Source organism: Tupaia chinensis, unplaced genomic scaffold (assembly GCF_000334495.1).
Source record: "Tupaia chinensis unplaced genomic scaffold, TupChi_1.0 Scaffold000045_1, whole genome shotgun sequence".
In the NCBI taxonomy this organism is placed as follows: domain Eukaryota; kingdom Metazoa; phylum Chordata; class Mammalia; order Scandentia; family Tupaiidae; genus Tupaia; species Tupaia belangeri.
Window position 1 is genome coordinate 368,496 of NW_006159501.1, and position 27,253 is coordinate 395,748.

Sequence of the window (27,253 nt, forward strand, 5' to 3'; positions counted from 1 at the left end):
GGGCCCGAACCCTATAGCAAAAACCCCCCCAAAAAAAAAAAAAAAAAAAGACTACAGTGCTGCTCCAAAAGTAGTCAAACACAACAAAGTCCAGGGAACTTAAAGACAGGCTCAAACACTCCCACATGTAATACCTTCCCTGGTCCATACTCCTATAAAACAAAACATGTCTTCAAATCAAGGACTCTGATTAGCCCCCATTTGCCCATATTTACTGAAATAGATAATGATGGTTACCAATTTGCATATAGGGGCTTTATTCATTTTGTTCCCTATTTTGAATGCTTTCCCAAAAGAAGTCAATTAAATGAACATGGAGGACAAAATTCTAAGATGACTCCTCTCTAAAGATCCTCATCTTTGTATAATTTTCTACCCTGTGAATACAATGGCATGTCACTCTACTCCTATGATAATGTTAATATACATGGCAAAGGGATTTTGTAGATATAATTAAGCTTATTCATCTGTTTACTTTGAGTTTATCAAAAAGGAGACAATCCACATGGGCATAATCTCATTATCTGAGTCCCTTAAAAACAAAGTTTTCTCTGGCAATAGCAAAAGAGAGAGCCTGAGAGCTTGATAGTACAAGATGTATTCAACACAAGGAAGGTTCTCCATTAATGAGACAGAGAGCCATGGAGCAAGAATTTGAGAATGGCCTTGCGAAACTGAGAATGTGCCTTTGGCCAACATTCAACAACTTGTATAGCAGTCCTATAACAAGATGAAACTGAATTTCCAACAGCCTGAATAAGCCTGAAAGCAGGTTCTTCCCCAAGTTCTCCAGATAAGAGCCTGGCCTGGTTGATACCTTCATTTCAACCTTAGATGATTTTAAACAGAAAATCCAGATGAGCCTGCCCGGACTTCTCACCTAACAGAAATGTAAAATAACAAGTAGATATTGTTTTAAGACATTACGTTTGTTGTAATTTGTCATGCAGCAAAATCACATAGCAAACCAATCCAAGTGGTAGGTGGAAGCAATAAGAAATATTGAATCTTCTCCCTTCTCCACAGTCTGTTAAGTGAACCTCAGGAAAGGTGTCCCTTTGTAGACTAATCTTAGACCTGACAGTCTCCCACACACTCTACTCTTCACTCTTGAACATGGACAAGCCCATTTTAACCATATTTTCTAAGGCTGTCCTGACTTGAAATATCACATTGGCCCACATATTATCATTACAATATGAAAGTGTGAATACTGCTGCAATATGGTATCTAGCTGGTAAGTTACTGGTTATAGGATCATAGGAATCTGCCTTATTCCTTGGAAGTTTCACCAACTATGTTGGCATGGCATATGTCTACTATGTACAGTGTGGGCAAAGATAAAATAAAGATGGTAAAATGCAAAACCTTACTGGACTCTATAAACCAGGGTTATAGAGTCTTACACATTCTCTCTGTCTACACAAGAGTAACAAATAGTATTCAAAGGGTTAATTATGATGTAAATAGCATGCAGAAGGCACAAGGAATATTCTACCCTGTGCCCAGACATAAAGAAAGCTCTGACAGTGTCTTCCTCAAAGGGCTTTTCCGCTCTGAAAGAAACATCAAACACTTAAATTCAAGCCTAAACTGTATATCTAGAATAAAATTTTAGTGGTCAAAAATAGTCTCCAAATCTCCAAAAAGCCCTTCAAATTCTAGCAGGATGAACAGTGATAAATGATTTGGTTCACAAATTAGTTTGCCATTCATTTTCACAATACCAGAAAATATATAGCCACAAATAGGATTGATGTGATATTGCCAGAACAGTACTTAAAAAGAAAGTTGACAAAGAAGAAGTAAAATTGATATTGTTACATATGAATATTTGGTATCAATTTCTAAAATCCCTGACAATAGTTATGAATGTGTGTACTTGAATATGAACTAACAGTATTGCTTTTATTTTAACAAAGTACAGTTACATATTCCCAGAGTCAGTTTGTTACTATGGGATCACATGTGATGTCATAAATTTGACATTCTAAATGCAAAGCTAGACTGAGTAAGGGAAGCAACAGGAAATGGAGCTGGGGAGACAAAAACCTGCATTAACAACAAAATAATTTCAATAGTTAAAGACATGAGTCAAACATCTCTGAAACAGAAAAAGAAGGTAAGTTAAAAGTTCTTGAATCTTGCACAAAGCTGAGAAAATGTAGTTATCAGTCCAGCGTTTACCTCTGTGAATACTCTGCAACAACCACATAACTTCAGATAATAGCTAACGAAGAGGAAAAGGGATGGGGGAGAAATAAAGGAAATGAAGAGTGGAGAAAAAGGAGACGAGAGCAGAGAGTATATGTCAATCCAATAAATCAGCATTTATTGAGCATATGTTCATGCACAGTTGCTATCTTTGATGAATGCACAGACTGCTAAGAAAGAGATTACATAAAGTACGATTCAGCACTCAGTGAAAATGTGTGTGACACAGGCAACACAGAGGAACTTTTTAATGCTGGGAAATTCTGCAGGAATACTCAGCTGGGTTTTAAAGAGTGTGAAAGGGAAGTGAAGGTTACCAGGACATAAATGTGGTATGTGGGCAAATACAAGTTATTTGGCCTAAGTAGAACATAAAGATAAAGTGAGGCATGAAGAGAGGACATGTGGAAGTAGATGAAAGTTTATCATTAGACTCCTCGCCTAGGTCTACCCAAGTGAATAAAGAGGTATCTAGGAATGAAGCATAATTAAATTTAAATTTCATAAATATAACCCTAAATTAATAGGGCAAACAGGACTAGAAGTGGGAAGCATTTGAGGCCATGAATTCTGCTCAAAAGTCTATCTTCCAGGAATGTAGGCAGACCTATGATCATTTGAGGCCTATAACAAAGCAATGATAATAGAGATGGAGAGGGGGATTGATTGGACTTAAACTATCTTTTAGAGTTAGAAGTCATGGGATATTATGGGAACTGTTTTGGGAAGTGGTTGGTAGAGAGATTTGAAAAGCAGTGAAAGGACCATATAGCTACGCCAATTTCCTCAGTCCTATTTTCATTCAACTAACATTGATGAGGTGTTTATTGGGTACTACTCACAGAGTATAAACAGATGAATATGGACTGCTTTGGGGATTCTGAGCCCAACCTAGATTTTGACCTAATTAAATATGTAAATAACACTATTCTTAATCACATTGAAGTTACTGAATTAGCATGAGCCAATACAAATAAAGCTTAAATATGAATCTCCCCCAACTGAAAATGGAAACACAAATATTTGAATAGGTTTCCATAAAGTGAATTATCTCACCATTGTGTTCTCCTACTTGTTTTTCCCTATTAATCTGTTAGTAATAAACCCCTTTTCAGGACCAGCAGATGGTTTAATGGTTACATCACTGGACTTCCACAGTCAACTGCGGTTCGAGTCCTGGACTCATGCTATGTACGTGTGCATGTATGTCCAAAATCTGAGAGGAGAATGGAGGAGAACAGACTGTGGTGTGGCCCTCCCCCTAGGGAAGGTGATTTCTCACTTTCTGTCTCTGTCTCTCCAGCAAGCACATGTGCCCTATAGCAAAAATCTCTCTCTGAAAAAAAAAAAACATGTGGAAGTAGATGAAAGTTTATCATTAGACTCCTCGCCTAGGTCTACCCAAGTGAATAAAGAGGTATCTAGGAATGAAGCATAATTAAATTTAAATTTCATAAATATAACCCTAAATTAATAGGGCAAACAGGACTAGAAGTGGGAAGCATTTGAGGCCATGAATTCTGCTCAAAAGTCTATCTTCCAGGAATGTAGGCAGACCTATGATCATTTGAGGCCTATAACAAAGCAATGATAATAGAGATGGAGAGGGGGATTGATTGGACTTAAACTATCTTTTAGAGTTAGAAGTCATGGGATATTATGGGAACTGTTTTGGGAAGTGGTTGGTAGAGAGATTTGAAAAGCAGTGAAAGGACCATATAGCTACGCCAATTTCCTCAGTCCTATTTTCATTCAACTAACATTGATGAGGTGTTTATTGGGTACTACTCACAGAGTATAAACAGATGAATATGGACTGCTTTGGGGATTCTGAGCCCAACCTAGATTTTGACCTAATTAAATATGTAAATAACACTATTCTTAATCACATTGAAGTTACTGAATTAGCATGAGCCAATACAAATAAAGCTTAAATATGAATCTCCCCCAACTGAAAATGGAAACACAAATATTTGAATAGGTTTCCATAAAGTGAATTATCTCACCATTGTGTTCTCCTACTTGTTTTTCCCTATTAATCTGTTAGTAATAAACCCCTTTTCAGGACCAGCAGATGGTTTAATGGTTACATCACTGGACTTCCACAGTCAACTGCGGTTCGAGTCCTGGACTCATGCTATGTACGTGTGCATGTATGTCCAAAATCTGAGAGGAGAATGGAGGAGAACAGACTGTGGTGTGGCCCTCCCCCTAGGGAAGGTGATTTCTCACTTTCTGTCTCTGTCTCTCCAGCAAGCACATGTGCCCTATAGCAAAAATCTCTCTCTGAAAAAAAAAAAAATGAAACCCCTTTTCACTCTAGATGCTATGAGTAATTAGATGACAAAAGCAAAAGACAGGTCTGTCAATAAATATGTGTGATTTATTGTATGGGTTTAAGATTCTCATTTTTATAAATAAGACTAATATTGATGAAGCTTAGAGTAACAGAAAATTTGAGCTATATTAATTAAGAAAACAAACCAGGAAAGTTTTCATTCTGTATGGCAAAAGAAAAGTTCCGTAAATACCAATCTTTAGAGTAAGAGCCCAACAAAAAAGTTATTTCATGTAAACAAATTCACATTTAAATACAAGTCCTACTGATTCCCTGGAAAATTCTCCCAAAATATTTCCCAAGGTATCACCTTTTAAATAACAAAATGCTCCAAAATGTTAATCTATAAACTAATTTCTATACTAAAAGATTGTTTATATAATTCTTACATATAGGATATGCTATTTTTACTTATGCCTTTTTAAATGGAGGGGAGGAGAAGGTCTAAAGTTTATGTATTATTTTGATATTAAAGAGGAAAACTAAAAAGAAAAATTCTGCATTGTCTTTATCATTTTATTCCCAAACCCAAGGTTTCGAGTGTTCCTGAGATTAAAAATTAATAATCATTCTTTGTTTCCATATTAAGAATGAGACTGGGATGAGGAACTCAAAAGAGAGCGTAGAAGCAGAAAAAAGAAGGGACTCTGAAAAATCAGGAGTTCGTCTGAGCACTCAGGTAAGCTGATCTCCATAGTTTTGGTGAGAAAGTTAAAGAGTGAAAATCGCAATGGAAATATCAGGGGCAGGGGAATTCTGGGGTAGAGAAGACTGAGCTGTCGAGATTGGTATTAAGGGATTCCTAAAGGAAAATCTAGGAGAAGCTGGCCCCTGCCTTCCCCTCCAGTCCACATCCCCCATATTCATATAGAATCTGTGCTCTACAGCAGTCTCCTCTGCTCAGCCTATGGGAAGAAACTGTCTTGTTCAAATCAGGGAGGGAGGGGGGTTCTGGCCATCGCATTGACCATTTTCTGCACAATCTTTCAGATGAGGCGTGCAGGCAATCCGAATCACTCGCTGAGATGTTGCCCCATGCGGGGTCACTCGTCGCGTAGCGGCTCGCGTTGGGTATGTGTAAGCCGCTGCCTTTGTGCAGCTGAGGGAACAGTCCTTCCTAGCCCCTGCCGCACAATACGCATTTATATTCACATGTGCCTGTTGTGGGCACAGGGCCAGCAGATCACCATGATCAGGGTGAGCAGAGATCACACTACTGATTTTGGAGGGGAGCCCAGGCCATATGGGGGAAGGGAAAGATATGGGAACAGTCACTTTCTTATCTGCCTCTCTTGGGTCTCCATTCATTTTCCTTGAAAGGAGTGTTTAAGGGTGCCATTCCCTTTCATGCAGCCACCTTAGAGCCCACTGCAACTCTGTGTAGGTTCCAGCTGCCTTCACCTTTACAGTCTGATAAAAATGGTGGAAATGTATTTTAGCATCTGTTAGCAAGTTTCTCCTTAAGAGGAAAAGTGGGGAAAAGGGAGGAAAGATGGTCAACTCTACTAGGTTCCATATAAGAGGAGTCACAAGTGAATTGATACAAGCTACCTAATTTGTTTCTTGATTTTGGATGTTCTGAGTAGTCCCCACTTTGTGGCTCCAGACAGAAGTTAGAATTGGGCCAGAGCTGGAGAATACACAAGGGTCATAGAGGCCAGGGATCCTCTCACTGGGTGCTATTATTTTTTACCTGACATGGTTATTCTGTAGGTACATGCCTGGAAGGAGTGGTGGTGGGGTATTACATACCTGGGTTTCTTCTCTCTTTGACAGGGATCTCAAGAATTATCACTGCCAAAGACAGACTCTCGAGGGTACATTGTGAGAAATCAATGGTCTCGAACATCTCGAAGCCCATCCACCAGGGCTCCGTCAGCAGATGAGCCAAGAAGCAGGAACACCAGTCTTAAGGTAGAGTCAGAGATGAAAGGGAGACATAGGTGATGGAACAATAGTAATGATGGTTAACATTTATCGATGCTTTTCGTGTGCCAGGCTCTGTTCTTGCATTTTACATGTTTTAGCTAATTTAGCTATCCATAAACCTTTTCTTCTATAGACCCTTCCCTCCATAAACCCCATTTTACCATTGAGAAAATTAAAGCACAGGATAACCTGCTGAAGTTTTCACAGTAAAATGGTAGAACTAAGATTAGAACCCGAAGTCTCTAGTCCACAGACTGTTCTGTTCCTCCTTCCTTCAACCATTCAATCAGTATTTATTGAGTACACATGACTCTCAAAAGAGGGGATAGGAAGACCACCAGAAGAGAAAAAGAATGTTAGGTGGTCCTTAGGACCCTTAACCAGGCCTGGACACATAAGCAAACAAATGTTTAGTTTCACAGTTAAGATTTGGTAGTAGAGAGGAGGACAAAGACCCAGCAACTGAGAAAATGTATATTTCTGCCCACTCCATTTATTTCTGTCAGGTCTGATTCAATAACCTAACCAAGTATATCCTTTTTGAACCACAAGTGAAACAAGCATAACAACACCTTAGCAGAGGGGTCCTTTCTCTAGCATGGCCTCATTCTATTTCAGGAAGAGGATTCTAACTGAGTTCCCAGTTGGCATACAAAGCTCTGAAGGCCACTGGGAGTTTGATTCTTTCCCCTGAAGACCTTCCCAGTCATCATCACATTAGTCACATGGCAAATGAGAGATACGTCCCCCAGGTGCTGTGTAGAATGTTTTGGGGGATAACTTCTGGCCCTGTTTTCTCATCAAGTTAACTTGAAATCACACACTGAGGCACTAGCCAAGAAAAATCCATTATTTAAGGCCCTGTCCTCCCTGAAGGCCTTTGACTTTGCAGGTATATGGCAGCAAAGGACAGACCTTGCACACTGTGAGTCTGCTGCATACAAGGGAGGACTGTGTCTTATCTACTCAAAACCAGGGAGGTGCTGATGGGGATGAGCAAGAAATCAAAGGCCTTTTCAGTGGCTATTCAACAGAAAACCAAATACTTGGAGCCTAGAAATAAATGTCTGAGTCCCTCTAGGTCCTGTTTAAAGTAGCCGACAAAGACAACGAACTAGGATCCATCTAAGGTCTAGGAAGGGAACAGACGGAAGGGGCCGGCTCCTTGACCAGAGCTGGACAGAGAAGGGGACAGGGATCCTTGGGCGGGCCTAGAATTCAGACGCCCATTTTCTTGCTTCAGCTCCCCAGCAGCTCCACCACCTCCCGGACTTCATCAGTCTCCCCTAGCCAGCGCGAATCTTCGCCACCCCAGCAGCTGTCCTCGCAGCCCTCTCCGCCCCGGCAGTCCACACCGAGCCGGCCAGTCTCTCCAATGGACTCGCGCCCTCCCACACCACCAGAGCCAGAGCCTCCCCGGCGCAACACCAAGATGTACGACAATCCCGAGTCCTGGGCTCACGGCATCGTGCGGGAAGTCCGGGAGTCCCGCGACTCACAGCAGCGGGACTATACACGCAGCTGCGACTCGCGGGACTCGCGGGATTCGCGGGACTCGCACTCGCGGGAACGTACACGCACACCTCCCTCCGAATGGAAGCCCTACGCCCAGCGCAGGATGCTCTACCCTACCTCGATCCAGCTGGACCGCGACTGTTTCGAACAGCAGCAGCACGAGGAAGATGAAGAGGATGAGGCCTACTGGGCATCAGTGAAGATGTTGTACGAGAAGACCCCGAGCTGCTCGCGCCCCCGGCCTGTGAGTGGGCCTTGAACCTGGTACCCTGGGCATCCCTCCTCGCAACCCCGATCCCCTCCCAGACTCTCTCGTCGCCCCCAGGTAGGGGGCGCCCCATCCCCCTGCTTCTCCTCCCCAAACCTTAGGGAATCCCTGTCTGGCATGCCTCCAGCATCAGAGTCCTCCAAGCAGGGGGTCAGCTGTTTACTCCCACCCTGCCTTAAATAAGTCCCATCTCCGATCACCTCCTGTCTATTTGATTGTCCTCACCGGCACCCCTGTTTGCAGCCCAAACCTAAGCACGCCATCACGATCGCTGTCTCTTCCCGGGCACTCTTCAACATGGTGGACGGCAGGAAAATCTACGAAGAAGAGGGTCTGGAAAAGTACATGGAGTATCAGCTCACCAATGAGAATGTCGTCCTGACCCCAGGGCCCGCATTCCGTTTTGTCAAGGTACTCTGCAAGCTTTCTTTGGCCAGCCAGGCCCCTGGATGGCCAACGGAGGACCCTAACCATTTCCTGGAAGCTCGTTACATTTTCCTGATAACAACTAGTCTACCCTTGTCATACTTGCCACTTCCAGTTGACCCAGAGGCTTCCCAACTATTGAAGAAGGGCCCCCAACCCACAGCCCTAGATTCAGGAAGTTGGACTTCCATAAGTGGAGCCCTAACCTGAGACCTTTTACAGTAGCCTTTGTTCCCAACCTAGAAAGAGTGAGTGCTAAGCAATAATGAGTTTACAATTATGACTAATAGAAATACAATCCCTTATTTAAAACAAGGTGAGGGACCAGGAGCTGGCATGATAGTTAAGGTGCTGGACTCCCACATGGCTCACTGCCTGTTGAGTCTGGGCCCAGGAGGCTTGGAAATCATGCCAGGCACATTTGCCTGAGTGCCCAAAATCCTGAGAGGAGAATGGAGGAGAAGGGATTGCAAGTGGCCACACCCAACCAGGGGGAGTGATTTCTCACTTTTCTTCTCTCTGTCTCTCCCCAGCGAATGCATGTGCCCTATGGCAAAAACCTTAAATTAAAAAAAATAATAATAATAATAATAATAATAATAATAATAAAAGAAAGAAAAATGAGGTGAATTTCACTATGTCCTGGTCCCAGACATAGCATATTCAAGACTAAGAGGCTTTTGGCACTTAGGGGCATGGTATTTTGTTTTGCTTGTTTGTTTCTAGAATTACTTATTTTATTTTATTTATTTATTATTATTATTGTTATTGTTATTATTTAAACTTTCTGTAGTCATCAGAGAGACAGAAAGTGACAAAGCAAGCCACCAGGTCTGGAACTTGAACCGCAGTCAGCTATGCGGGAGTTCAGCTCTTCAACTACCATTCTACCTCTGGCCCCAGGGGTATGGTTTTAATAAAGACAAGATCCTCTGAACTTATAAGGAAATGCAAAGCACTTTAACTCTGATCCAGGGTATAATTTACACTATTACCCAAGGACCTCTTAACCATGCAAAAACAAACGACAGCTCTACAATTTGTGGGTAGAAAGTACTTAAAGAACACAGTAGAAGCATGAAAGGGAACAAAAACTTAGTCTAAATATCCATGTCTAAATACCCACTTTGTCTAAAAATAAACAAACTGTGTATATTAAAGCTGAATAATACAGAGACCATTAACATGGTCTCTGGGCAAGAATAACAGGCAAATTCATGACATATTCTATATTTTTCACAATAAAAAATCATTGGATGATCAATGAACACATATTTTACAAATTAAAAACAAATACATAGACAAAGCATAAAATGATTACTCTGATCCATCTCTCTACCTATCCCCCAGAGATCATTCTAGTAAGCTGAATGTTGCAACAGTTTTCAATAAACATTACCCATGTATTCAGTGCACATTAACTAGTGTCCTGTATATGAGAGCCTGAAAATAAAGGAATGGCGTAACTCTGCATTAAAGGAGCCATAATCTCACAACGATGAGTCTTCAGAGCTTGAATTTGACTGGTGAGATACTTTTTCTCCAGCCTCCTACTGCTCATCTTGCCCTACTCTTTTCACACACATCCATGTTTGTAACCTGCAGGCACTGCAGCATGTCAATGCTAGACTCCGTGATCTGTATCCTGATGAACAGGACTTATTTGATATTGTTCTGATGACTAATAACCATGCCCAAGTGGGAGTGCGGCTTATAAACAGCGTCAATCACTATGGTAAGTAAAATAAATACCATGTGGAAGACCGGCTTGCGGCTCTGGAAGAGAGAAGCCATGTTATTTTGCTAACTGTGGCCTAACCAATGTAGTGTCTTTGATACTGACACCCCCTTCTGCGTGAGGAATGTTTATTTTCCTATGTCAGAACAAGAGAGGCCATGTTCATTTTTAACTTCAGCACAGAATTGGGCTCAAAGCTCTGGACTTAACTTGTCAAGTGTGAATTTCAAAGTCTTAATCCCAGGTCCTGTAATATATTTCTGTTTTATGTTTTTCACTTCTGAACTTGACTTCAAGGAGCCGTCAACCCAAAGGCTTTCTCCGTGTGATCAAACTTCTGGCTCACCACAGATTCATGTTAAAGGTTTAAAGGTTTTCACCTCTCCTTTCCACTCTTAAAATCCAATTCTTCCCAGCTACTCTTTCTCCCCACACATCAAATCCAGACTCATGCAAGCAAACTTGTCTTTATTCCTTTACTTGGAACATCTGATTGACTCTAATCTCTCTTTTTTTTTTTTTAAGAGAGAGATTTTTGCTTGCACTCATGAGAGAGACAGAGAGAGATGGAGAGACAGAAAGTGAGAAATCACCCCTTAGATGGATGGCCACAGAGCATTCCCTTCTCCTTCATTCTCCTCATGGAATTTTGGCCACATGTGCACATGCTCCCAGAATAAGTTTCAAGATGCTGGGTCCAGGACTCAAACTGTATTCAACTATGTGGGAGTCCAGTGACATAACCATTATGCCATCTGCTGGTCCCAAATCTAATCTCTTTATATTACTAATATCAAGTGTGTTAGAAACCAAGTCTCCATTTTCCCAATTAGAACCAACCTGACTACTTAATTGGGACTCTGTTAGCCTATTTTCTAAGTAATGTGCCCAGTCTTGTGAGTATGTCAAGTCAAAATGAGGTTAAAATTGGGTATATTTAAATTTTAGGTTTAAATTGGACATAGTTATAAATGATCAATATATTTAACAAGTTATGAGTTTTATTTTATATTACTCAAATTATAAGAAGATTGTTGTATTACTGAATCATATTTTTATGTCTCAGTAAGACAAGATACTGAGATATACTTTAAAATTATTTGCTTTTAGAAATGCACTCTGGGATCCAGCAGATGGCAAGGAGTTTAAGAAGGCTATATCCCACATGGCCACTGCACAGTTTGAGTCCCAAATCCAGTGGCTTGAAAAACACGCTGGGCACATGTGCATGCCTGCCCAAGATCCCAAGAGGAGAAAAGAGGAGAATAGAGGAGAAGGGATTGTAGGTAGCATAGCCATTCACAGAGCTTGGGGAGTGATTTCTGTCTGTCTGTCTGTCTCTCTCTGTGTCTTTCTCTGGAGAGAACACACACACTGTAGAAAAAAAAATTGAAGTGTGGGCCCAGCTATGGTAGCCTCTGCTACTTCAACATTGTAAACCAAGAGGATCACAAACTTGAGGTTGGCCTAGGCAACAGAGGGAAATTCTGTCTGAAAAAGAGCCAGAGGCCAGTCTGTGGCATAGTGATTAAGATGGTTAGATGCCACATGGCCAACTGTGAGGTTTGAGCCCCAGGCCTAGCAGCTTAACACATAAAAGCACTTTGGGAACATAAATGTGTCCAAAATCGCAAGGAGAAATGGAGGAGAGGGATTACGGGGTGGTATTTACTAGTATATTAATGTTTAGTCTACTAAAAATTGCTTTTAAATTCAGTCAAAAAGAGTGACACTTTCAGTTGTTTTGTTGTTTTTTTTTTTTTTTAAATATTTTAAATCTTAGCACTACTAGTTATTATTACTATATGTCTACTGAAGAAATGCATAAATGGTACTTAAAATAGAGCCACATCTTAACTGGCCCTTTTAACCAGTAAGGGGGCTATAGATAAAGGAAAAGAATACATTCTAATCTAGGCAAGAGCCAAACACTCAGCTCAAGTTCTACCTTGTGTATGTGAACCAGTGGATCAGATAGGCTGGAGGACCCAGTTTCTTCTTCTGCAACGAGGATAATAATACCTGTTATAGAGATGTTGAAAGGTAAATGTGGGGGTCAGTAGGTGGCATGGTATTTAAGGCACAAAACTCCCACATGGACGTCTGTGGTTCAAGTCCTGGGCCTGGAGGCTTGCTTTCTCACTTTTCCTTTCTCTCTCTCTCTCTTTGTGTGTCTCTCTCTAGTCAAATTTAAAAACAATAATAATAATAATAAATAAATAAAATAAGATAAAAGTCATCGTTTTTAAAAAGGCAAATGTACACAGTCTATGTGAATTTTTGGTATAAACTCTAATGTACCAAATACCCACTACTATATAAATAGCTGAGGAGTTTTTCAATATCGATACTGTGAAACTAATGCCAAAACTTCAATTATTTCTAAGGTAACTTTCATGTAGAATTAGAAATGAACTTAATTGGACTTAAAATAAATTGTCCCTACAGTAACTTCCACTTGGATTTACAGTGTTTTGTCTTTAGTCTCTGCCATAACAAATTCTTTCTTGCCTGATAACAGGCTTACTAATTGACCGCTTCTGTCTAACTGGTGGGAAAAGCCCCATTGGCTATTTGAAGGCATATCTTACCAACTTGTATCTGTCTGCGGATTCTGAAAAAGTACAAGAAGCAATACAAGAAGGTATTAGTCTGTTTTTATTTCTATAGTTAATAAGGAGGTTTGCACTCATGGTTACTTGCAGTGGGTTTCACATATAATTATCTGGTTATGTTCTTGTTGGGTTTTCTGCTGTGTTTTATATATGGCAACCTTCAAGTCTGTCTTTAAAGCTTTGACCTTCCTGGAAGACGACGATCCTCAGAAATTGTCCTACAATCCATTTTATACCCTCTCATCTCTATAGACACAGACGTAGTGCATACACAACCATTCTGAGATGTGTGGTTGTAAAGAAGAGTTGAGTCATCAGATAATAGCTAAAGAAGAAATACAGGGTCTGGGAGGATGTTTTGTGTTTGTTTTTTTAACGGTAGAAACTAAAATCCCTGGCCCTGAGAAGAGTATTAATCAACCCTCACAATCTGTCAGGTATCGCCTCAGCGACAATGTTTGATGGAGCCAAGGACATGGCTTACTGTGACACACAGCTTCGTGTGGCCTTTGATGGGGATGCTGTCCTCTTCTCTGATGAATCTGAACATATTGCCAAGGAGCATGGGCTGGACAAATTCTTTCAGCATGAAACATTATTTGAGAATAAACCTCTTGCTCAGGTAGGTTTAATCAACTCTAATTATTTTGATCTATTTATTTTCTAACCTGTAAGTATATAGATATTTGTTCATTGGGATGTATTTTTAAATTATTTTAGGCAGGCCACTCTTCACTGTCTTATCTCTGGGACTTTTCTGTCCCACTTTCATGCATTCTTCACTTTGAAGAATCTGCTGCTTACAACTCTTAATATTATTTTATCTATCTTTTTGAAAATGCTTCTATTATTTTCTCATAATAATAAATTCATCCCCTCTAAACTGTGACTAAAAAAGCAATACAGTTTAACAATAAGCCATTTTTATGTAACAGTATCTTAAATTAGTAAGGTCATTTCCAATAAGTCAATAAAAGTTTACTGAACCTCCCACTCCTTGACCTCAAACTCAAAAAAGGGTTAATTGAGAAAATCTGCAAAACTGAGTTTGAATTGAATAAAAAAATAAGTTTCAAAAAAGTGCTAACTATGAACACCTACTGAAACTAAAACTTAATATTTAAGATTTTGGAGTCCATGAACTGAAGAAGTGTTAAAATTAAGTTCTGAAATTAACAAACCTACAACCTCTGAACCAAACTAATTTCAAACATCAAACATCAAAATATTCTCTAAAGTGAATCTGAATTGATATGTCATTAAATTTTATTCTATGAATTTTATGAAAGAATTTACTTGTCCTTTTTGTCTCAGTTCTTCTTTAAGTTAAACTGAAAGTTATTTTTTTCTTACATTTATCAAAGTATTAATAGACTAATTGAAAGCCGAAAAGTTCTACTGCTTTGTCACCTCTCATTACAGCAAGTGATATTTAAACTACATGCATATGTGTTTTATTTCATATTCTCTTTCTAAATATGAATAGCTCCCTTCCAGACCTTGCCCTAGTAAAGGTAGTTGTTGAGAGGGCAATTCTTTGTTGTTATTTTTTCAGTTAGTCTGCTTTGTGGAAACTGAGAGTCTATAGTATATGTAGAACCATGGTATATTCAGTCTTTGCCTGTTATTAAAATGTAATAGTTTGGAGCCAGTAGATGGAGTGGTAGTTATAGTGTTGGACTCCCATTGGCCAACTGTGGTTCATGTCCCAGGCCTTATAAAACATGGCCAAACAGGGAACCAGCAGTTGGCGTAATGGCTATGTCGCTGGACTCCCACGTAGTCGACCGCGGTTCGCATCCCGGACCCGGTGGCTTAAAACTCAAGCCGGGCACGTGTGCGTGCGTGCCCAAGACCCCGAGAGAATGGAGGAGAAGGGATTGCGGCATGACCATCCCCCCTGGGGGGTGATTTCTCGCTTTCTGTCTCTATGTCTCTCTCTGTCTGTTTGGCGAGCGCACCCGCCCTACAGTGAAAAATCTCTCCAAAAAAAAAAAAAAGTCATGAAAAAGTTTTTCTACAAAAAAAAAAAAATGGCCAAACACAGTTCATGTCTGGACCTGGCGGCTTAAAAATCATGCCAGGTGCGTGTGTGTGCATGCCCAAAATTCCAAGAGGAGGATGGAGGAGAAGGGATTGCAGCATGGCCATCCCCCTGGGGGGATGATTTTTCACTTTCCCTTTCACTGTCTCTCTCTGGTGAGCACACACACACTACGGCAATAAATAAATAAATAAATAAATAAATAAATAAATAAATAAATCCCCCCAAAATAAACTATACTGAATGTCTCCACTTTATGCACTGTGTGGCAGAAACTGGAAGATTCAAAGATGGAGACATAGAGAGGGCAACTGTACATGCTAGAGACTTTGTGACAGGGGAAGGACTGAGGAAAAAATGTTTAAAAGACCCAAGAATGCACATAAGCAAGACAAGTAAAATATGGAATGGCATACCACAACAGAGTAAAAATAGGGGTGAGGACTTTCCAATATATTTTTTTTAAAATTAGTAGAATGCAACTCAAAGACACAGAATGTAAGTTCTTTGTTGAAGATGATGAATTACCTTTGATTTGATTATTGTACCCCACAAAACAATATTATGCAATTAAATATACATAAAAAGGTCACAAAATTTTAAAAAATTTTAAAGGAAAATATTTTAAATATTACTTCAGAAGAGTGTTAAAATATCATTTTCTCATCTCAGGCAAATAAATTTCTTTTAGATTTTACATATATTAGTTTTTTTTATATTTTATCTTTTTTTAAAGAGATTTTTTGCTATAGGGCGCATGTGCTCACCAGAGAGAGACAGAAAGGCAGAAAGCAAGAAATCACCCCCACCTATGATGGCCCTGCCACAGTCCCTTCGCCTCCATTCTCCTCTTGAGATTTTGGCAATGCACACATATGCATCCAGCATGAGTTTGCAGCCACTGGGTCTGGGACTTGAACTGTAGTGGACTACGTGGGCATCCAGTGACATAACCATTATGCCACCTGCGGGCCCCCCATATTTTATCTTGGTATTTTTTCCTACCTTATTGAGGTCTAATTTATACTAAAAAAGCTGCCTTTTTTTTTTTTTTAAATTTCCAGAAAGTGCATGTGTTCATTGGAGAAGGCACCTTTTAATGGAAAGAAAGCACCACAATCCTTTTTCCTTCATTTATTCATCCTGTCAGGATTTAGGACATACACATACATGTGCTTGGCATGTTTTTCAAGCCACTGGCACTGGGATTTGAACCATAGTCAGCCATATGGGATCTGGATCACCTTAATGACCAGTATATTTGGCTGGCCCAAGTTGCACACATGGGTTTTTTTCTGTGTATGTGGTAAGAGCACTTAGCCATGAGACCTATGTCCTCAACATGTTTTTAAGTGTACAGTATCATATTATTAACTATAGACTGTATATTGTAGAGGTGATCTTTTTGGCATAATGTCTTCCAGCTCCATCTATGTTGTTACAAATGGTATGATTTTCTTCTTTTTAAAGTTTGAATAATACCCCAATGTATACATACACAATTTTTCTTTATCCATTTCTCTGTCAATGGACATTTCAGTTATTTCTGAATCTTGGCTATTGTGAATAATGGTGCAGTAACACAGGAGTGTAGATGCATCTTTGAGATAAATCTTGGTTTAAATTTCTATCAACTTAAATTAGCAACTATTGTGATGGATTCAACAAATCTAACCAGAAGGTAACTTTGTCGTTTTGGTAGTTATCTTCATTGGACCACGGCTTTCAAATTCTTCTGGTATTAACTTAGTTCTTGGGATCCAGACTGGTTTGTCAGAGGGTTTTCCTCATTATCCCTGGTCCACTACCAGCCTTAGGCCTCCCCTGTGTATTTGTGCTTCAAAGGTCTGTACCTCTTCCAAGTTGTTGCTGTTGCTGCCATGTTCCTGCCTGCTCTATCTCCCTAGGATTTGAAGATAATGATTCCTTCTGGATCCTCCTGTTCCTCTGGTGATAGGAGATATATAATGGTCTGGATACATGACAGTTTTTTTGTCCTTCACCCAAGGGTAGAAGATTTTTTCCTATCTCTTCCCCAGTAACAGTGGTTCTTTATGTATATGCTGGGAATAACAGTGTTCCAAGCCCTCTTCAAATCGTTTAAGTCTTCAGTTCCATAAGATACAAAGAACTTGCTGAAATTTGGTCTGAACTTTCCCACAGTGGTAGCTGATCCCTTTTACCAAGCTCATAACACTAAGGATGAGTCTTTTTCTATCTCCCACCGTGCAGTCTTCTTCGTAACACCTGTTAAATCTGTTAGATCCACAGATACAAGTACACCTGAAAGAGATGCTGTACTTGTATCTGTGGATCTCAGGGCTTTTATGCTCTCCTATTATCTCTTGCTTGTCTTTTCTCAAATTTTTTAAATTAACTAAATATTTAATACTCGATTTTATGTTATCTGGTATCTTTTTCTTTGATGCTCTGCCAAAGGTGTGCCTGTTCTTGCATTCCATCTCACCTGGAAGATGCTTTTGTTTTTATTTTTTTCCTCAAACTTCATGCTAATAGGCTTCCCTGTGATCTTAGCTCTCTGATGGGCTCAGGAAAAGTTATAATATTTTAGATTGTCTAGGTTTTTCTAGTCATTATAATGGAAGTAAATTTTTTGCCTTTCTATATCTCAGGCAGGTTCCAAATGTTTTAAATTATACAGCTCCTCAAGAAAAGTACTTTTGAGTAACTTTTCTTATTATTTCCATATTTTATTGGTAAATTATATACTTGTTCTACCATGTAAGTATATAAAGTATTGGGTCATTGAAAAAGTCATGATACATTTGTCATGTAACATACCCAAGAATGTCTTTAAAAGGATGAGATGGATACCTAATTGAACATGGTGACATAACTCAGCAATCTCCATTTCTTCCCTTTGGTAATTATTCAAAAGCAACAAGAGAAAAACTGTTTCTCTGTTTCAAAGACAAACTGTGTTAAGGGTAATTCCTGATTTGACTTTGCCACTATTGCCAAATAAGTTTTTCACCTATATATATGTCTCTCACATTTAGGAAGTAAATTTACTTTTTTTCTTTGTGTGTGTATGTGTGTGTGTGTGTGTGTGTGTGTGTGTTTTCTTTTGAGAAAGCAGGAATAAGTGAATGACCACACAAGTTCTATTTACAGAAAAGTTTGCTTTCAAGACAGTAGAGAAGGGAGCCTATAAATTATAAAAACAACCCAGTCTTTAAATAGTAACTATGATTTTCCCCAGAAATGTGCTAATTGTTCCAAGGAAAACCAAACTACTTTAGTATGAATAATTTAAAAAAGAATCAGCCTAGAACATATGAAAAGATACCAGGAACCAAAAAAAAAAGAAGGGGGAAACCTCTAATAAGAGGTGAAGGACAACTCTCACTAGAAAAAGCTGCCAAAGTACAGATGAATTACACAGATGATGACTAGAACTGAATAGTGTCATGACTTTTAAAAAATAAAGTAAGCTCATAGCATAGTAATGTAATAATCAGAGATGATGTGATGAAGTGTCACATATAGAGTGCTGGAAATGAGTAAAATTAAAAATAAGATTTTAGAGAGAACAAGAGAAATAAAAAAAACAAGTTTAAAAAATCCAACATATATATAAGTGGAATCCTTGAAGAAAATCATTGAAATTATGTTAGGGATGTTGGGGTCATGGTTAAATATAAAGATGCAAATTTATATAAAAATATAAATTTGTAAGCATTGCTAAATTATCAGAACATTTTACTGCATGCATTAAATGATTAAAATATTAAAAATTAAAAGTTCACATTGTCAGAATGATCATGACTGTGATAATGCCTAGTGAAATTATTTGATTTCAAAAATTAAGAAATAATTATTTAGGCTGCTTCCCACCAAAATAACAAAACAAAACATCGCAATACGGGATATGTAGGGTAAATTTGGATAGTGAATCAAACTGTATAACTGTATTCCCACATGGACAACCATGGTTCGAATCCTGGATCCAACAGCTTGAAAGTCACACCGTGCATGTGTGTGTGCAAGCTCAAAGTTCCAGGAGGAGAATGGAGAAGGGATTGCAGCATGGCCATCCCCCCTGGGGGGTGATTTCTCACTTTCCCTCTCACTGTCTCTCTCTTTTTCTGGGGAACACATGCACCCTATGGCAAAACCCTTAAAAAATAAAAAGTATGATATGGAGAAAAAATATAAATCATGGGTTCTATATCTAGCCAAAAGCTTATTTGAGTACAGATATAAAATTAAGAATATAAGAACATACTATATTATCAGGGGTTATTCCTGTAAGATTTTCTTGAGAAAAATAATACTAGAGGACAAAATTTGTCTCACATGTGAAAAACTGGAAAACAAATAGGCATAGATCATAATTAACCATAGAATTAAAACTATAAGAACTAGGGTGACAGAAAACAAGGCAAATAGTATGCATCTTAACAATATGTAGATTATATAACTTATGAAAAATGGAAAAATATGGGGGGATGAGAGTCTATGGAAGAATAAATTGGCTGATATCTTCAGTTACCATAGCCATTTAAGGGATAAGAGGCAAGTTTAATAAATAGAAGTGTAGGAATACTGAATAATGTAAATATAAACACCTTAAAAATTAAATGAGTCAACAAAATTAGATGGTGAAGAAATAGGGAGTCATAGAGATATTAAAGAAATACCTAATTTTATTTCTTATTATAAGTAATAGAGCCACGGTTTTAAAAAATAAAGGACTGGGGGTACTATAATGCGTTATAATCAGTAGAAAGAAATACTGCAAGCCTTAAATGTCAGAAGATCTACATATCCAAACACACAAAGAAGACATATTAATAAACAATCTTTTAAAATCTTTAAACATGGAAAATGAAATAAAAACCATAAGACAAAACTAATATCAAGTACACAAAAAATGAACAAATGTAAATGGACTAAAAGCTTTTCAAACTATTATTTTATCTTATACTTTTTGTGGCTATTGTAAATGGGATTACTTTCTTCAATTCTACCTCAGTCTGCTCATTGTTGTATACAGAAATACTATAGCTTTTTGTAAAGTTGATTTTGTATCCTGCCACTTTTTACCATATTATCACTTCCAGTTTTGTTTTGTGGATTCTTCTTGGTTTTCTATGAATATAAGCATGTCATCTACACCTAGAGATAATTTAACCTTTTCTTTCTCTATTTCAATGCCTTTAATTTTATTATCTTTTCTGATTGCATAGGCTAGGACTTGCAGTACTATATTGAAAAGGAGTGGAGAAAGTGGGCAGCCTTGTCTTGCACCAGTTTTTAGTGGAAAAGCTTTTAGCTTTTCCCCCACTCAGTATAATGTTAGTTATAGTGTTGTGAAATGTCCCTTCTTTGCTGATTTTTAATCATGAAGGGACATTGTATTATATCAAATGCTTTTTCTGCATCAATTGATACGACCATATGGTTTTTATCTTTCCTTCTGTTAATAGGATGTATTACCTTTATGGCTTTGTGTATGTTAAACCACCCTTTCATCACTGGAATAAAGCCTACCTGATTGTGGTGTATAATCTTTCCAATGTGTCGTTGGATATGATTTGCTAGTATCTTGTTGATAATTTTTGCATCTATATTCATCACAGATCTTGGTATGTAGTTTTCCTTTTTTGTTATGTCCTTTTGTGTTTTGGGGATCAGAGTGATTGGAGACTTTCTATAATGAATTTGGGAAAGTTTCTACATTTTGGATCTTTAGAAATAGTTTGAGTAGAACAGAGGTCAGCTCTTCTTTAAAAGTTTTGCAGAATTCAGGAATGAAGCCATCAGGACCTGGGCTTTCCTTTGTTGGGAGGTTATTTACTACTGATTCAATCACATTGCTTGTCATGTGTCTATTTAGGCATTCTATGTCTTCATGATTCAATCTTGATAGATTATATGTGTCCAGAAATTCGTCCATCTCATCCAGGTTTTCTTGTTTGTTGGCATATAGTCATTCACAGTATTCGCTGATAATCTTTTGTATTTCTGTTATGTCTGCTGTAATATTGCTTGCTTCATTGCTGATTAGATTTATCTGGTTCTTTTCTCTATTCTTAATCAGTCTAGCTAATGGTGTGTTAATTTTTTCTACCTTCTCAAAGAACAAGCTTTTAGTTTCATTTATTTTTTGTATAGTAGTTCATTTATCTCTCCTCAAATGTTTACTATTTCTTTTCTCATAGTATTTTGGGATATTTTTGTTTGTTTTTGTTTTTCCAGTTCCCTAAGGTGTGTCATTACGTTGTCTGTTTGCCACTTTTCAACTTTTTATTGTGAGCACTAATTGCTATGAATTTACTCCTTATGACTACTTCTGCTGTGTTCCATAGGTTATAAAAACTTGTGTGTTCATTATCAGTAGCTTCAGTGAATTTTTTTATTCTTAGTTTCTTTTTCTGGGTAGCTACCCAAAGCATAGGAATACATGCAATCAGAGAAGCACTTTCACATCAATGTTTATTACAGAATTATTCACAATTGCTAAGACATGGAATCAACCCAAATGTCCAAGAACAGATGAATGGATTTTAAAAGTGCGGCATATGTACACTATGGAATACTACTAAGCCATAAAAAACAATGAGACCTTACCATCAGATAGGAAGTGGACGTATATGAAAGACTTAATGCTAACAAAGCAAACCAGATTATGAAGGTGAAACATTATATGTCTCCACTTAATACTGGGTTATTGGAAAAGTCATGACACATTTTTGCATAGAAAAATAATCATGACTTTTCTGATGATCCAATATATATAGAATGTCTGCACTCTATGGCAGAAACTGAAAGACTAAAAGGCACAATGGCAATGGAAAGTAACTACGGATACCAGAGACAGTATGAGAAGAAAGCCAGAAGTGGTGGTGGGGGGGGGGGAGAAAAAATAAAAACATTAAATAGACAAAAAAAAAAAAAAGAAAAATTATCTGTTGATAACAATGTGTATGGTAATTTCTTTGACTGGACTAACATTCAGGATATTCATGCTAGGAAAATTCATTTTCAATGTTGTAAAGATATACAGTGATTGAATGTAAAAAAATAAGAAAATAAAATAAAATAAAATAAAAATTTGTTTTAGAAACTAAGACTTTTGGACTGTATCACAGGCAAAATTCAATTCTATGCTCTATGTGAGTGATACAGCTAAAACTAGTAAGTGTTCAGAAAGTTGAAAATGAAAGTACTTGTGAAGATATATAAAACATCTGTAAATATAAGTTTGGATTCATGCCAAAACAGCCTTGAGCTCAACAAAAATGTATACTTTTAAAGTTAAAATATGCAATTCACAAGAAAAAGGTGAAAAAAATACTGCTTTTGAGGTAGCGTAATGGCTATGTCGCTGGACTCCCATGTGGTCGACCACAGTTCGCGTCCCGGACCCGGTGACTTAAAACTCGCGCCAGGTGCATATGCGTGCATGCCGAAGATCTCGAGAAGAGAATGGAGAAGGGATTGCAGAGTGACCATCCCCTGGGGGGTGATTTCTCGCTTTCTGTCTCTATGTCTCTGTCTGTCTGGCGAGCGCACGCACCCTATAGCAAAAACCTCTCAAAAAAAAAAAAAAATACTGCTTTTGGAAACTAATGGGAGTTTAGGTGTAGTGACCATCTATCCCAGTTTATCATGGATATTTTATGTCTGTTGTGCTAGTTTAATTGTTTATATAACATTATTCCATACTTAAATTATTTAGGTTTAGATGATAAATTATATGTCATTCTAGGTTTATTTCAAGAATACAAAGATTGTTGCATATCAGGAAATACATTTATATAAACTAAATGAAGTGAGTACTTTGAGTGCTATCAACCTCATAACACTGTATGTAATGCAGTTTTCTATATCCTTTTCAAGCTATTGTAAGCCTCTGCTTTTTCCACTTACATTTCCTTTGGCTCACTGGATCACAGCTGTGCCATATGTTCTTTTTATAGGGTCCCTTGAAAGGCTTTCTGGAAGATTTAGGCAGACTGCAAAAGAAGTTTTATGCCAAAGATGAACGGTTACTTTGTCCTATCAGGACCTACCTGGTTACAGCCAGGAGTGCAGCTAGTTCAGGAGCCCGAGTGCTGAAGACCCTTCGTCGCTGGGGTCTAGAAATAGATGAAGCACTTTTCCTTGCTGGAGCTCCCAAAGGTCCTATCTTGGTGAAGATCCGACCCCACATTTTCTTTGATGACCACATGTTCCACATTGAAGGGGCACAGAAATTCGGAACCATCACAGCACATGTACCTTATGGCATTAATCAAAAAATCAACCCTTAGGGATGGGGAGAAGAAATAAAGCAGTGAGTCTGGTATTACAAAAGCCACTTCTTTTAACTCCTAGGGTAAATATTGGCATTTCAGAAGGCATTTCAGAACACTGAGCCTCAGAACTTAGCTCCTTTGGAAAGGTTTTTGCTTGATTTTTTTTGGAACATATATTGAACTCTCAAGGTATCTTCAAGTTACTTCTTTTTGTCCTTTCAATGCTACTGAATGCCACTGCAGCTAACTCTGTGTAAGGCATAATGACAAATCCAAGGAATAAGTTTAGAATTTGAATGGTTGTATGCATAAGAGGATATGCACTTAGATTTACAAAGCATTGGTCATTTTTGGATGTTGGTAGATAGAATTAATGGGTACCCATCATCATTCTAGAATACTAATCTTCAAAGATAGAATGGGCAAGGTTAAATATATTCTTGAAAATTAAACCTTTTTATTCTGTTGCCTCTATGAGCAACTTTTTAGCAAATGCATAGTGAGAATGTCATTCTACCTGCAGGAGCAAGCATACCAGTTTTGACACTGCTCATTCAGAAATAAATCAGCTAGTTATTCCTATAGAGTACTTTCTAAGATGAGCTCTGGTCAGAACTTACTAGGAAGGGTTCTTGGGAACTCATGTGGTAGGTAAATTGCTCTGGACTGCAAAGCTACTTCATACTTGATATCTTTGGCATTGGGCCTGGCAGGTTTGCCCAATATTTGTGTGGGGAAAAAACAACCACAAAACTTGACCATGACTTCAATATGTGGCGTAAAGCATAGTAAGTATTCTTATTGTCATTCTGTTGTCATTTTTGCTTTGTTTTCAACAAAAAAATTGATTATTAACCATAATATATCACATTACGTACTGTGGACAGGTTATTTTCACATGTCACCTCATTTTCTTATCAAATGTAATACCTATGACATATTGTTACTACCATCCTATCAATAAGGACCTTAAGATTAAATTACTTACCAAAGAATGTGGAATACATGATAGGACTAAGATTAAAATTCTTGGGGTCATCAACAACCCAATAGCTCTTTCTTCAAAAGTTATATGCTGTCCTTTTCTTCTCTGTTATAGAGCCCTCAATTAGCTACTAATTCCATTGGCCCTTGGATTCATCAGAACAGATTAGTCATTCCATAAAGTTCCATGCACAAGGTATACAGAAGTTACAAGCAAGTCTACAGATTTGTCTCCTCCCTTTCTTGCACCTTCTTCTGCTCTCTCTACCCCCACCTCCATCCCTTGCACATACATATTACACCCCTGGATCTTGACAGAAGACCACAGCTGACATCTTTTAACTCCTCTGTAATTTATAGTAAGCCAGTTTACAATGTATCATCTGCGACACTTACTGAGGGCTCACTGTTTTCTAGACATTCTCTTATGTAAAAAATGACAAGAGGGACTCAGATATAATCCCATCCTTTATGAAAATGAAAGCTTTAACAATCTATCAGGGGAAGTCAAATCTGAGAACTCAAATAACAAATACCAGAGGGGACTTTTGTCCTTGGTGCTCATGAGATCACACATGAGTCTGAGGAAGTGGAAATCAGCAGAAGCTGGAAGTGATCAGAAAAGAGACCTGAGATGGGCTTTAAAGAACAGATAATATGTGAATGGGTAGAAAAGAAGAGAATGGGGAAACATGTACTGAGTCTGAGTGGCAACTTCAATGGCGATAAAGTAGTCAAGGGACACCTCTCATGATTCCTGTTCCTGGTGCCTGGTCTAATCCCCAGTGATCATACTTTTTCACCCTCAGCTCCATTCTCAGCACTTCTAAGAAACTGTTTCTTGGAATCTAGCCCTTTTCTCTTTATGTAATGACTATCAGTTGCATGATATATCCTCCCAAAATGTAAGAAAGAGATGATGGTCTATCAAAATTATCTAAAGGGTTTCTCTTTCTTTCATTCTTTTCTTTCTTTTAAGAATTATTTGGGGGGGAGGTTGTATAGTGGTTAAGGGTGCTGGACTCCCACATGGCAGATGCAGTTTGAGTCCTGGACCTGATGGCTTGCCTTCTCACTTTCTCTCTCTCCCTCTGTACCTCTCTGGTCAAATTTAAGTGAATAAAGTTCAATAAATTAATTCTTTAAAAAAAGAATTATTTGGGAGTTTATTTCAAATCACACAAGTTGTGTCTCTTTTCTTGTCCTACAGAATCTGAAATGGATAGAGTGTAGGTGGAGTGTGGGTGGATCTCTGTACCAGACAACAAATGCTCTGAGGGTAGAAATGGCATTCTATTTCTCTGTGACTCTCACAGGGCATAGGCAGGGCCTGACACATACTGGGTGAATAGACAAATAAATGGCATCTTAAAAAGTGGTGTAGCCTAAAGCTATGAAGTTTACAGCTTGAAGAGGTCCCTGTGGCTCTAACCCCTGACATTTATGAAGTATTTTACAGTGCACAAAGCTTTTTGCCCTCCATTGTTACATGGAGTACAACAGAGAGGGCAGATAGAACTTTGTGAATGGGCCTGCTCAGTTTATAATAATTGAGGTTTCTCCCACTGTATCTAGCAGTGTCAACCTCATTGATGATTTTTTTTTTTTTAATCTAAAGGGAACTAGGCCATAATGGTCTTCTTCAGTGGTTCTCAGTCTGTGGTCCATGGATCAACAAGATCAGCATCACCTCAGAACTTATTAAGATTCTCAGGCCCCATCTGGACCTACTGAATCACTAGGCCCTGAAATTTCTGTTTTCTTTTTGTTTGATTTCCCACCAAGCACTCCAAGTGATTCTGAAGTACACTAACATTTAAGAACTAATGGCTCATGCTATTTCCAATTTATTTATGTTGCCACATTTTGTATCTCATCTGTGAAGGAAAAAGAGCCCTTCTTAGCCCTCAGTTGCTCAGGGACTATTCTCCAGAAGGTGCATGTAAATTGAACTGAATTTATAAATCCCAGAAAAATAAACTGAATACCCTTAAAAGTGGCATTTGGAACCCCACCTATAAAGAGATTTGTAAACCGAAAACATTCAGCAGAGGGCAACTGAAGGGGTGGTGATTAAGGTAATTGGATCCCACATGGGAGACATGGAGTTTGATTCCCGACCTGGTGGGTTGAGAAAAACGCCAGGCACGTGTGTATGGTGTGCCCCAAATCCTGAAAGGAGAAACTGAGTAGTGATGGCGGTATGACCGTCCCCACACACCCACACAGGGGAGGGACGGGTTACTTTCTCAATTTTCCCGCTCGCTCTCTGGTGAGTCCAGGGCCCCTCAGACGAGGAAAAAAAGAAGTGGGGGGAAGAAAGAAAACATTCATCAGCTTCCCCACGGGGAAGGTCGCCACCACTCTGGGGTTTCAGTGGGTGGGAACCCCAACTTGAAAACTCACTTGCGCTCAGTCTCCGTCAGCTGGCTGGGAGCCGGCATCTTGAGGGCACTGACCGAGAGCGCGGCATCCTCGACCAATCAGGTGCCCTGGGGAGACTACAAGTCCCAGCATGCCCCTCGTGCAAGTCAGGGGACGACTGGCCGCGCCCCAGAGTTCTTCGCGTGCAGGTGGCAGCCAGGACTCAGCGGAGCCGGCGGCTCCCACACTCCCGCGCAAAGGCCGGTGGGCCGCAGGGCGGGCGGCTATGGCAGTGGCCACCGCGGCGGCACTTCTGGCTGCACTGGGCGGGGCGCTGTGGCTGGCGACCCGACCCAGGGTCCAGCAGTTGCCCGGAGGCGCGAACCCCGGCCTCATGCACGGGAAGACAGTGCTGATTACCGGGGCGAACAGCGGCCTGGGCCGCGCCACGGCGGCGGAGCTACTGCGCCTGGGGGCGCGGGTGATCATGGGCTGCCGAGACCGCGCTCGCGCTGAGGAGGCGGCCGGGGCGGGGCGCCGCCGGCCCCGCG

The 27,253-nt window shown here is 39.2% G+C and overlaps 2 protein-coding genes and 1 non-coding gene across 5 annotated transcripts in view; all 3 read left to right on the forward strand.

Moving 5' to 3' along the window:
- Positions 1–1,982: 1,982 nt before the first annotated feature.
- NT5C1B (5'-nucleotidase, cytosolic IB) lies at positions 1,983–23,416 on the forward strand. Of its 3 annotated transcripts, none has more exons than XM_006140802.2 (10): positions 1,983–2,122; positions 5,142–5,231; positions 5,543–5,749; positions 6,329–6,466; positions 7,725–8,240; positions 8,508–8,675; positions 10,296–10,425; positions 12,950–13,072; positions 13,481–13,665; positions 20,541–20,616. In XM_006140802.2, exons 1-10 carry the CDS (start codon positions 2,090–2,092, stop codon positions 20,571–20,573), a joined length of 1,623 nt encoding a protein of 540 aa, XP_006140864.1. In that variant the 5' UTR covers positions 1,983–2,089; the 3' UTR covers positions 20,574–20,616. The 3 variants fall into 3 exon arrangements, with proteins under 3 accessions (XP_006140864.1, XP_006140862.1, XP_006140863.1); XM_006140800.2 differs by lacking the exon at positions 20,541–20,616 and adding an exon at positions 23,037–23,416 and having other exon boundaries at positions 1,984–2,122; XM_006140801.2 differs by lacking the exons at positions 5,543–5,749; positions 20,541–20,616 and adding an exon at positions 23,037–23,415 and having other exon boundaries at positions 1,986–2,122.
- LOC114008657 (U6 spliceosomal RNA) lies at positions 9,825–9,927 on the forward strand. The gene has a single exon (XR_003550174.1). It is a non-coding gene; the product is annotated as a U6 spliceosomal RNA (small nuclear RNA).
- A 3,458-nt stretch (positions 23,417–26,874) lies between the features above and the next one.
- RDH14 (retinol dehydrogenase 14) overlaps positions 26,875–27,253 on the forward strand; it is a 10,438-nt gene continuing 10,059 nt past the window's right edge. Inside the window, exon 1 of the mRNA XM_006140799.3 lies at positions 26,875–27,222. Within this exon, the coding sequence (XP_006140861.1) occupies positions 26,989–27,222 (234 nt within the window). The 5' untranslated portion in view covers positions 26,875–26,988. The remainder of the gene's footprint in view (positions 27,223–27,253) is intronic.

Excerpts from the sequence above, each read along its gene's own strand:
- NT5C1B (XM_006140800.2), top strand. The coding sequence starts at position 2,090 with ATGAGTCAAACATCTCTGAAACAGAAAAAGAAG. Across the intron at positions 5,750-6,328 it reads AGCAGATCACCATGATCAGG|GGATCTCAAGAATTATCACT; the intron begins GTGAGCAGAGAT and ends TCTCTTTGACAG. Across the intron at positions 6,467-7,724 it reads GCAGGAACACCAGTCTTAAG|CTCCCCAGCAGCTCCACCAC; the intron begins GTAGAGTCAGAG and ends TTCTTGCTTCAG.